Source organism: Corythoichthys intestinalis, chromosome 3 (genome assembly GCF_030265065.1).
Source record: "Corythoichthys intestinalis isolate RoL2023-P3 chromosome 3, ASM3026506v1, whole genome shotgun sequence".
Classification (NCBI taxonomy): Eukaryota; Metazoa; Chordata; class Actinopteri; order Syngnathiformes; family Syngnathidae; genus Corythoichthys; species Corythoichthys intestinalis.
In genome coordinates, this window is record NC_080397.1 from 48,848,705 (window position 1) to 48,861,571 (window position 12,867).

A 12,867-nucleotide genomic window follows, 5' to 3' on the forward strand; every position below is an offset into this window, starting at 1 on the left:
CCCTGCGTCACAGCTCCCCAGTCCGATCGTCTCTTAAGGGGGCCGCGCATATACGGACATTACCGATACATAATGAATAGGTTACCTCTGAATTCTTCACACTCCGCTGCCGCGAGTTTGAAACAGCCTAAAACTTTATTTTTTTAAATAATAATTAAAAAAAAAAAAATCTCATTTGCAAGGCGTGGCTGCTTTTATTTTGGTGTGGTGGTGCGCCACAATCTCTTGTGTGTAGGGGAATCCCTGAAGTCGATTTGTGTTTATTCATGTTTGTTTCCTGTTGGGGTATTCGTGTTCAGGGTTGGTGCACCCCGTAAAGTTGAAAACAGGTAAATGCGGACTTCACACGCAGACATTACAGAAAAATAAAAATTATAAACATCATTTTAAAGCAAAAGCTCTCTGGTCATGTGTTAACAAGTTATTTTCTTCCACTTATTTTTTTAAATTTTGTGATTGTTGTTGATCAGTCAATAAATGTATCAGATCAGTCCAATGAATTCATTTTATTTCTTCAGTGAAATGTAAAAAAGTAAGCACATATGATGTCATTTGTTGAAAGCGGCAAGACAGAATGAAAAATAGCTCCCAATTCTGCACTCTCATCACCACAGCGATCTCTCCCCAATCTGCTTGGCGCTCAATGAAAGACCTGTGAGAGACCACTGAGAGATGGATGAGATCGCTGAGCGTGCCCTGTGCGCTCGCTGTGCGTCCTTTGAGTGCTTGTTTCCCTAAGCGATTATTTCGAGACTGTTTTGGACTGATTAAAAACTTTGAGGAGACCGTGGTGATCCATGGAGATCACTGGAAGATCACTGGGAGATCATTGAGAGAGGTTGACGTTTATCGAAGGACCAGTAATACAGGTAGTACTGTCCCGTTCCTAGGCTGGCGATGTAACCCCAACTTCCGCATAAGTCAGAATTAACCCTTTAAGTACCTCTAAATACAAACTGTCGAAAAACATGTGTTATATGTCATATTAATTAGATCAAGTAAAAAATAAGATACTGTAAGATATGTTGTGTTAAATCCCGTTATATTGCATGACTATTCGGGCTTTGGTCACGGCCATGATATCCCCCATCTCGAGTCTCTACTCTTTTTACAGCGCCCTTTTCTCTCAGCAAGGTGACTAACTCGCAAGTAAAGCCGGAATAGTAATTGAATATAATGGCGTTTAAGGGTGCTTTCACACTAGCACCGTTTGGTCCCAGTTCTTTTTCTCAGGTAGTCTGCTTCTTTTTGTAAAGGTGAACGTGCATCCGAACTCCGGTCGGCTCAAAAACTGTGGGTCTCGGTCCGCTTTAAGCGCACCCTGCTTCGCTTGTGAATGCAACCGGAGCAGGGTGCGCTTTTGCTACTTTATGTGCAGCATCACAGCATGGAGCTGTGATGCTCCAGGTTTTACTTGCTGAATTTGCAAATAAAGAGAAAGTGGCCTGACTCAGGAAGGTTTCGCCCAACCCCCTCCTCAGCTAACGGCTGAATTTGCAAGTAAAGAGAAAGTAGCCTGACTCAGGAAGGAAACCTTCCTGAGGGGGTTGGGTGAAACCTTCCTGAGTCAGGCTACTTTCAGACACTGTTACTTCTTACTTGACACTAAACTCCAAACTTCTGAGGATATTTTAATAATAGTATTTTAATAATTCTAATTTATTCGGATGTATTTGTTTGAATACCCTCTACATGTTAAACATTTTTGAAAGGATCAATTAACAATTTGCTGTGGATATACCTAGATATTTAGAAACAGTACAACTAAGCACACCAAGCAACAGTGGTAAATAGAAAAGCACCTCACATGAAATTGCTGGAATAAAAATATGCAAGATTAGTAAATACAAGGGCTGTCAAACGATTAAAATTTTTAATCGAGTTAATTACAACTTAAAAATGAATTAATTGTAATTAATCGCAATTCAAACCATCTACAAAATATGCCATATTTTTCTGTAAATTATTGTTGCAATAGAAAGATAAGACACAAGATGGATATAGACATTCAACATACGGTAGATAAGTACTGTATTTGTTTATTATAACAATAAATCAACAAGATGGCATTAACATTATTAACATTCTGTTAAAGCGATCCATGGATAGAAAGACTTGTAGTTCTTATAAGATAAATGTTAGTACAAGTTATAGAAATTTTATAATAAAACCCCTCTTAATGTTTTCATTTTATTAAAATTTGTAAAATGTTCAATCAAAAAATAAACTAGTAGCTCGCCATTGTTGATGTCAATAATTACACCATGCTCACTCCCCAAACCCATAAAATCATTTGGACCCAAGCGCCAGCAGCGGGCGCCAAACACCAAAAAACAAGTAACAAGCGGACATTACGCTGCTTTCATTTTAATCTGATTGAGTGGGGCATGTGCGTTACTTGCGTCAAATATTTTAACGTGATATATTTAAAAAATTAATTACCGCCCTTTAACGCGATAATTTTGACAGCCCTAGTAAATACCACTCTTGGTTCAGAAACAAACTATCATTCAGGTTTCATACAATGGTGTAAATATTATATTTAATTTGAAACCAAATTAAATTAAACTGAACTAGTGCTCCACATCTATGTGCATGTGTTGTGGACCCTTCCGTTAGTTACAAGTGTTTGTTTTGTTTGCTTTGCTTAAAATAAATGAAACAAGCTTGATACAGTGGGGAGAACAAGTATTTGATACACTGCCAATGGGTTTTCCCATTGGCAGTGGGGAGAACAAGTATTTGATACTTGGCAGTGTATCAAATACTTGTTCTCCCCACTGTACATCCAAATAATATTCTAAGAGCTGATGACCAGTATTATCTATTCTCAATGTGTTTTCTTCAGTCAAAAAAGTAATAGTTAAACAATATTAATCACGATAAAAAGTGCACTAATTAGGGGTGTAATAAATAAAAAAGGACACCACTAATTGTAATGTTAGTTCATTGTTCATTGTGTTTCTTCATTTGTCATGTTTTGTTTTTCAGTTTTGCTTAGTGCACTTAGTGCACTTTTTATCGTCGCTTTTGGTTACGTAACAACTGGCCGAACGGACTTACAGTATGATGAACGTGAGTGTGAAGTGGTGTCCCAATTCGTAGGGCCGAAGTTTCAAGCCAAGGGGTAGAGGTAGAAAAATAGAAATGGGATGCGGCCGACGTGTCCTTCCTCGGTGCACCAGTAATGGCCCCTTTTACAAAACGTAGGCTACACTCATCCCAAAATGGGACAGTCTTGGGGATGATCCCAAAATGGGACACCCATGGTACTTCTGGTGGGTTCATTCCAATTTATGCGGAAATTCAGGTTACATTGCCAGCGCAGGAACGGAACTCGTTTGTAACCCGGGGACTACCTGTATCTACTGTATATACTTTTTAATCCCAGATTATCCTCTTATTTTTGCAAATTTAATTTCAATAGCCTCTTGTCACGACAAGTGCATTGTAGGTCTTTACAACAGCATTTAAACTAACAACAATGAAAGAGAATAGCATTGACTTTACCTTAAATGGAAGAGACTTTTCACTGCACGGGCTAATAGGTAGGGACTGAAGACTGCTAGCAGGACTTGTCTCGGTACTCTGTAAAGTAAGATGAACATGATCATTAGTGCACATACTTTGGTTCCTTCTGTACAATGCATACATTTCTGCAGTTTCTCAGATCTTTGCACTAAAGTTCTGTCAACAACGGGGGAAATTAACCCTGAATGAAAGCGACCTTGAGAGAAGGTGGGACATGACCAGTTTGCAATGAGAGCTTTACAAGTCATGATTTGACTGATGATTAGGAAGTATGATTTAAGAAGATGGTTGAGATGTACAGTGGGGCAAATAAGTATTTAGTCAACTACTAATTGTGCAAGTTCTCCCACTTGAAAATATTAGAGAGGCCTGTAATTGTCAACATGGGTAAACCTCAACCATGAGAGACAGAATGTGGAAGAAAAAAAAAAAACAGAAAATCACATTGTTTGATTTTTAAAGAATCTATTTGCAAATCATGGTGGGAAATAAGTATTTGGTCTATACCAAAAGTTCTTCTCAATACTTTGTTATGTACCCTTTGTTGGCAATAACGGAGGCCAAACGTTATCTGTAACTCTTCACAGGCTTTTCACACACTGTTGCTGGTATTTTGGCCTATTCCTCCATGCAGATCTCCTCTAGAGCAGTGATGTTTTGGGGCTGTCAACACAGACTTTCAACTCCCTTCTCACCCCGTGGCGTCAAAATGATAACAAGAACGGGGAGCAAAAATCCCAGTACCACACGGGGGACCTAATGAATGACCTACAGAGAGCTGTGACCACAGTAACAAAGGCTACTATCAGTAACACAATGTGCCGCCAGGGACTCAAAACCTGCACTGCCAGACGTGTCCCCCTGCTGAAGAAAGTACACGTCCAGGCCCATCTGCGGTTCGCTAGAGAGCATTTGGATGATCCAGAAGAGGACTGGGAGAATGTGTTATGGTCAGATGAAGCCAAAATAGAACTTTTTGGTAGAAACACAGGTTCTCTTGTTTGGAGGGAAAAGAATACTGAATTGCAACATACCCACTGTGAAGCATGGGGGTGGAAACAGCACGCTTTGGGGCTGTTTTTCTGCAAAGGGACTAGGACGACTGATCTGTGTAAAGGAAAGAATGAATGGGGCCATGTATTGAGAGATTTTGAGTGAAAATCTCCTTACATCAGCAAGGGCATTGAAGATGAGACGTGGCTGGGTCTTTCAGCATGACAATGATCCCAAACACACAGCCAGGGCAACAAAGGAGTGGCTTCGTAAGAAGCATTTCAAGGTCCAGGAGTGGCCTAGCCAGTCTCCAGATCTCAACCCCTTAGAAAATCTATGGAGGGAGTTGAAAGTCCGTGTTGCCCAACGACAGCCCCAAAACATCACTGCTCTAGAGGAGATCTACATGGAGGAATGGGCCAAAATACCAGCAACAGTGTGTGAAAAGCTTGTGAAGAGTTACAGAAAACATTTGGCCTCAGTTATTGCCAACAAAGGGTACATAACAAAGTATTGAGATGAACTTTTGGTAATGACCAAATCCTTATTTTCCACCATGATTTGCAAATAAATTATTTAAAAATCAAACAATGTGATTTTCTGGGTTTTTTTCCCCACATTCTGTCTCTCATGGTTGAGGTTTAACCATGTTGACAATTACAGCCCTCTCTAATATTTTCAAGTGGGAGAACTTGCACAATTAATGGTTGACTAAATACTTATTTGCCCCACTGTAGTCTCAGCTTCTGGTGGATTGTTTCCTTTTAATGAGTATTTTGTCAATGTGACTGTTGAACTTAAAGGACCTATGACAGCAAAAAGCATGTTTATTTCATATTTTCCGTGGTATTTTATGCTCCTGAATGAAATGGACCGCTTGGAAGCGTGCGTGGAAGCGATCGCTATATTTATTTAGTTTTTTTTAATCCTGCGCCATGAATGATTGATTTCTGGCTCCAGTCTCGAGTTGAGAAAGAGGGCGCTGTGACGTGTATGGTAGGAGGAGTCCTCTTTACTCTCCAGCCGTACGGTTGTATGAGAAGGACTAAGGATTCAGCTGATTTTGCGGATTAATTCGTTTATTTTTGGAAGAAAGAACACGTTGGAGCACCAGTTCTGGGGTTCTCAGCCCCGACATCAACTGCAGTGCGCTGTCGCCTTCTGAGAACAGATCTCCGGTATGGATCTGGAGAATGGATCTGCGGTACTTGTGTGGGTGGAATTATTGGGTTGGATTTGTTTCGAATAAAACATGACAAGATAATTTACATAGAAGAAGCACTCCAACTCTAATTTAATAATAAAGATTTACTTTAGTTGGAAACATTTTTTTCCCTGTGTGAAAATGGACAGCGTTGTGAGAGGTGGTTCACTTGTCTTCCTTTTACTTATGAGGTTAAGGCTTCAAATCTCTTCCTGCGTAGGAGACTGATATTTGATTTTTTTTTCCATCAGTGCTGATTAATAAATAGCGGACTTTTGTGCCTGTAGGTTCAGAGTTCCAGTAGCCAGTCGATGGCATGCGCTGTTGGCGATTGACCCATTAGCCAAATGCCGCACGTTCATTATGTTGTAACCACTATCTGACTCCAAGAACACTAACTTTGATAATCTGAAGAAAAGTTGCTGGCCTATTCTTACCACTTACTCATTTGTTGCATACAGCAGCTCTTTTGTCTGCCCACACAAACGTTCTTCTCATACACTATTGTTTTAATATCTTAACTTTATTGCGTACTAAAACAACAGAAGCAGGAATGTCTGTGAATATTGATTAGCACGTTAGAGAAAAATACTATTTCCCTATAGCGTACACATCCTTCAGCCAGTTAGTGTGCTGGGGCACACTCGGATTTTATTTTTAAATCAGGGGCCATTGTCTTCCTTGTTAACAAGGGCACAAGCAGAAAAGGGACACAAACTCAACAGGTAGAATAATAACTTTTTTTTTCATTGTACTGTATCAGTGTTGTTCACTTTGACAATAAAGGCAGAAACTATACTACAGGCATGAAAATGGGTCAGGTGTTAAAAAGGTGAGAATGGTGTGGAGGAAATATGTTCCGGTACACTGTACAACCCAGCAAAATATTGAGCTCTGTCAACCCACACCGTGTTTCAGCAGGGCCGTGCAGAGACCGGTGGAGGGGCGGGTGTTCATAGATCAAAAGGGGCATATGAACAAGTACTTAACACACCTTAAAACAACATAACTTCAATTTTAACCAGCTTTAGATAATAATTGGCTGCGACTGTGACATACTTTAATTGGAAGGGGGCAACAGTGAATAGAAATCAACACTGTCATCAACACTTTCTGGCTGTGACTCAGTCTGCCTCTTTTCTCCCTTCAACCTCTGCATCAAAACTTCCTTCCTCAACTTGTTTATCTGAGAACAAACCACATCAGATGGTCACTGAGCCACCATCAGCACAGTTTTCGCAAAACTATTATTTCATTATTATCCATACTTAACAACTCTAGCACCTAATAACTAATAAAGCAATGGCATAAAATCTTATAGAAAAATAACATTGTAATTGTGTTTAATAATTGTATTTTATACCCGACTATCCTTGCAAACTTATTCTTACCAAGTGTGCTATTCACCCAGCTGATTCACTGCCTTTAGCAGCTTCATCCAACTCTTTTTTTTTTATCCCTCAATCTCCTTTCCTTACAAGGCATATCTATATTATGAAATATAAATCTTAAAAATAAAAAATAAAAAATCACACTCCCTGGTGGCTTTTATTTTTAAAGCTTTCTTAATTTCTTTCTCAATAACTATGGAGGTGGATTTGTGTCTTTATTATTCAATAAAAAAAAAAAAAGTTGCTTCAATTAAAAACAAAGTTGCTTAAATCAAAATATATATTTTTAATCCCAAAAAAGTCACTTCAGTAAAAAAAAATTAAGTTTTTGTTTGCAAAAATAAAATTGAGACAAAAAAAGCACTTGAAAACTATTTTTCTTGATTGAAACAACTTTTTCCATTGAAGTAATGTTGTTCTGCGTTTGGGCCACATTTTGGCTAGGGCATTTGTGTCTTTATTATTATTCAATCAAAAAATAAGTTCTTTAAAAAAAAACTCACTTAAATAATAAAAAAAATTTAAAAAATCAATCATAGAAAAAGTTTGCACATGTGTCAATCATCGTTTAACAAAGTAGGGTTTGAGTAGAGTCACTATGAAGCATTTAATAAAGCCAAGCATTTTCTTACTACTTTATTCTTGTTTAAAAATAATTAGGTGGGGCAGTAACATGTTTAAAACTTACATAATTCTTACATGTTGAAGTGCTTAAAAACCATTTATAAATGATACTTTGGGGGGAAAAAAGTGAAAAAACATGTCTTATATATGTATCTTTTTTTCCCAATGTAAAATCTGAATAAATACATTGAACACGCTCAAAAAATTTGAGGGGAGGGCGCTAGTTCGCGGTTTTCACTTATTGCGGCGGGTTCTGGTCCCCATTAACCGCGAAAAACGAGGGATCACTGTATTTATGAAAAGCTTTAAGAAGCAAGAATCATTCCCACCACTCGTCGGGCCGGTGTTGTGCCGACACCGGTGTTCTGTCAAAATTTGCTCCCTTATAAAATTTTGCTCCCAAAGCTTTTGTGGCGCTGAAAAAGCCCTCTTTTACATTCAATTGGACTGTCAATGTTATCCAAAAGTGCAAATTAAGTGTAAATTAATACTTAACGACACGGCGAAGTCGTTAACAGTGAGAGCACGGGGTGCAGTTGCTGTGTGCAGCTAACATGGTAGGATGTGTTTGAGAACTTTTGTACATGTCTTTACATGATCAAACTTAGGTAAATATTCCTTTCTTTAAAGAAAGTTTGTAGTGTTTACTTTGGAATCGCTGCATTAGCGGCCATTTTTAACGTTACGCGCATGCGCAAAACCGCAAGGTAGCAATTTTTGATGGGTTGCAAAATTTGTCAGAACAACGGCCGTCAGCTCAGGTCCCAGCCAAAAATAACGCGTCTCAGGCGGACGACGGGAGCGATGCGAGGCGCCCTCCTCCATCCGAGAGCATGCCGCTTAATTTGGCTCAACAGTGCGTTTCTTCGTTTATATTACCGCTAAATACACAAGCTTGTCGCAAGTTTAACGGGAGCTATTTTTTCACGGGAGATTTGGCTATATCTGGCAGTGTTCAACGCAAGCTGCAACGAATGGCAGTAACTATGAAAACGATTGAAACCATTACTCACCAAATTCAATCTGCTGGCAAATACAGGTAAGCATGTATGCTGCGCTCTGGTCTGCCACGGTGTGGATAAGGCCTGCTTCTTGTTTTCGCAGCTTTGCAATGCAACCAAAGGCTCTCCAAGCACTCTATGTACCCGTAAAGAGTGCGCGCGATTGGAATAATGGAACGCAGTTTGGGCCGATGATTGGTTCTCTTCAGCAAAGCATCTAGAAGGATTTGCTGACTGTCCAAGTGTCACTTTTTTTAAAGGACCGATTTCTGAATTGCTCAGTTTACGTACTAAGTTATTCAAATGATGATAATAATAACAATTAAATAAAATCTCCCAACCCAAAAAAAAAAAAAGAATTTCTCCTCGGATCTACGCAATTCACGTAGGTCACCCTTTTTGACTCCAAAACGGCGAATTTCGCCGAAAGGTGAGAGATTTTCATGCCTGACACTAGTATGGTTTTACATTTTAATTTCAAAGTGGAATTTGCCACAACACAAGCAGAAAGGCCGTGTGTGTGGGAGGGAACTTCTCGGCAAAAGTGAGCAGGGGCAGTCGTTTTGGACGTAGCGGAGTGAATTTTCGACGAGGGGTCGGGTCGCAAAATAGAGATGTTCTATTTGCAAAGCGCCGCAGCGATGACGTCAACAAAGCATCCAACAGCAGAGGGGCAGGAGTACAGTGGTACGGTACCTCAACATACAGTGGGGCAAATAAGTATTTAGTCAACCACCAATTGTGCCCCAAAACATCACTGCTCTAGAGGAGCATGGAGGAATGGGCCAAAATACCAGCAACAGTGTGTGAAAAGCTTGTGAAGAGTTACAGAAAACGTTTGGCCTCCGTTACTGCCAACAAAGGGTACATAACAAAGTATTGAGATGAACTTTTGGTATTGACTAAATACTTATTTTCTAAGCCTGTCGCAATATGCAATAATTCCATTTATCGCGTGATAAATAAAAATGAAGGCGGTAATTTTTTCGCTGTGATTTATCGCCTCGCGTGCACGTGCGTGCGCGCGTTCAGCAGACGTGCTGTTTAAAGTTCAGATTCCTCGTTACCAACTGCACAAAATGCATCTTCGCTCCAGGTCCGGCAAAAACTAGCGCCGGAGCCAATCGTTCCCATTATATCCTATTGTTCAATGTATACCGGCCGCGTCAGTGCCCCGGAGTGACTGTGGACCATCTATGGCGCGCCGGTGTTGTTGACGTGTGGGCGCTCCCGTCAGGAGTGACATTTAAGGCAGGGTGGCTATTTTTTGGCACAACGCCGGATATTTACAACGAAGTCCGCCAAAACATTGTTACCGACTTGGCTGCTACGAACAACCTCGCTTTGACAACTAACAGCTGAATGAAATTAAGAACGCTGTGCTTCAAACTCCTCCTGTTTATGAAAGTCGATTGTCATATGCTGGTGTTGTGTAGTAATGAGCTGACGTGACTTCAGCGGCGCTTGCTAACTTTTTGAATGCGCGCGCACAAACCAGATATCATGAAATGGCAAACTAGATGTTCTAAGTCCCATGCCATTGGCTACGTGAGCCCAGAGTGATTATGGGACACATAGTCCATATACTACATCGATGAATTCTAAACTGTCATGACTGAATGGAAGTTAAGAAGGCCAAATCAATCCATACCAGTGACTATAGATAATGTTGCAAATATTGTTAATTCAGTACGTGACACAGATGGATTCGGACCACAAATAGGATGTCTTGCTCATGTAGTAAACCTAGCTGCTAAGAGACAGTGTGCCCTGCCTCACTTTACAAACAGTAAAGATTGTTCTCAGCACTTTTATACAATTTTTTTCAGATCAGTAAGAAGTAAGCACATAAATATTATGCACTAAAATGCATGTTTATATGATGGCAATTTAATTTTTGCTCGTTAACAAAAAAAAAAAAAAAAAAAGAAAAAATGAAACAAAATTTTTTTTTTTTTATTTTTTTATTTTTTTTTTTTTTAACAGAGCATTAAATGCATTGAATCAGATCGAAAATCGTGTCCCCCATATCAAAAATTGTACTGGACCATGACTTAACTGTAACGTTGCATCCCTATGGAACACAATTGCATAAGCTATGACGGGAAGTTTTCATCTGCCTAAATGCTTAAGTTATTAAGTGCAATTTTTTTTTTTTTTTTTTTAAACACATTGTGTTTCTGTGCGGTATCAATATTGCCGTTTTTTACTTAAGAGGCATGGTCTATTTTTTTTTAGTTGTGATTTCTTAAAAAGTATTTTTGAATTTAAGAGTAAATATCGCGTTTAAATGGGTATATTTGATCTATTAATATATACTGTATTCGCACTGTGTTGTTGTAAATTGGTTTTAAAAAACTGGGGGGGGCGCAATAATATCGCATATCGCAATAATTTATGAGAATAATTATCGCACACTAAAATCTGTTATCGCGACAGGCCTATTATTTTCCACCATTATTTGCAAATAAATTCTTTAAAAATCAAACAACGTGATTTTCTGGGGGGTTTTTTCCACATTCTGTCTCTCATGGTTGAGGTTTAACCATGTTGACAACTACAGGCCTCTCTAATTTTTCAAGTGGGAGAACTTCCACAATTAGTGGTTGACTAAATACTAATTTGCCCCACTGTAGTTACTTTCTCTGGTAACTAGTTACTTTTACTACTGAGTAATTCAGTTACTAACTAAGTTACTTTTTGGAAGAAGTAGTGAGTAACTATAACTAATTACTTTTTTGAAAGTAACGTGTCCAACACTGATTGTGAGGGTCTTATGACAGTCTTTTGACACCATTGCCAAATAAAGTGTTCCCTATTAACCCAAATAAATCAACAAATAAGCTGCACTGGACTATAAAACACAGGATTCAAAATGAGGCTCATAGTCCGAAAATTACGTTAGTCCTAAACTGTTAAGTCAATGTTTATTCCAGTGGTGCCAGTATTATCAGCACATTTCATGTTCCCCATATGTTGTGGGTATCGACAGCAGAATTCACAGTTCAATGAACTTATCCCGCACCAAAAGCCTCAGCTAGATGGACTCAGGCAACCACTCAGCCAGCAAAAAGAACTTTACGTTAACAGAAAAAAAAACATACTCACATTCCTCCGGCACATTAAGGCGGAGGGTTTAGGCCTATGCAAACTGTATAACTTGTCGCAATCACCCCAAACTTTAGCCAATAACAGAGGTCATTTGCCTGCCTTCGCACTCATCAGTTCACCTTATTTCTTACGTGTCCTGAATAATTTACACACACTGTAAAACCATTCAGGGGCAGTCTGTAGACCTGTGTTGCCCACTTTGCAGTACCAAATGTACTTGCTTGCCCAAAATCTGTTGTTGAATCACTTTCTGACCAGAGAGCTATTTTTGAGTTAGACAACACCGGAAAAGACTACAAGCCTAATATATGAGGCATATTCTTTACTATTTTCTCAAGTTTTACACTTTAAAGTACCTATGAGACATGTCAAACCTCGGAACAGCATAAACTGTGGTTTATTAGGTATGCTGACCTTTTAAAAAGCAATAACTCCGAAGAATTATAGGTGTGACACGGCCCTAAATGTGCCATTGGTGATCAATGCCCGACCTCATGGGGGAAGACAGACACGCTCTCACTGTCTTATCTTTTCGGCCTTTCAAAAAATAAACACACTCTGTTTAAGGTCACTCGTGTCCCATGGGCTTCATAGCACGACCGTCCCGACAATTAGATTTGGTTCAAGTAAAAAGCCTTTCAGATTTAGCAATCGAGGGAGAAGTGAGGAGTAGTGTGTGTGGGGGTGAGTAGATGCACGTATGTGTGGGTGGGTGTGTTTGATGGTTGGGGGGGTGCTGCCTGGGAGCTCAATATTTAATGACTTGCAGTAGCCAAAGGGAACATGTCAAAAGATGATGAATGGTCTTAAAAAGTAAAGCGGGTATGGTTGTCTGACACGCCCCTTTAATCATATTGCTATGTGCAGGTATGCTAATCTCAAAATGAAATGTCTATTAAAATATAAATACCACATTTTCCATTTCAAATAATCTTACAATAATAGTTGCAAAAATCAGTTACTTGACACAGATTAACTTTCAGGTTGTGCTCATTTCAAAACAACTTTACCC

The 12,867-nt window shown here is 39.3% G+C and overlaps 1 protein-coding gene across 6 annotated transcripts in view; it reads right to left on the reverse strand.

The window, feature by feature from the left end:
- ccser1 (coiled-coil serine-rich protein 1) overlaps positions 1–12,867 on the reverse strand; it is a 378,554-nt gene that overhangs the window by 222,934 nt on the left and 142,753 nt on the right. For all 6 annotated transcript variants that reach the window (XR_009062832.1, XM_057832960.1, XM_057832959.1 and 3 more), the window contains exon 8: positions 3,511–3,588. Coding sequence is in view for 5 of the 6 variants with exons in the window: in XM_057832960.1 (XP_057688943.1) it covers positions 3,511–3,588 (78 nt within the window). In the remaining variant the exon portion in view is untranslated. The remainder of the gene's footprint in view (positions 1–3,510; positions 3,589–12,867) is intronic.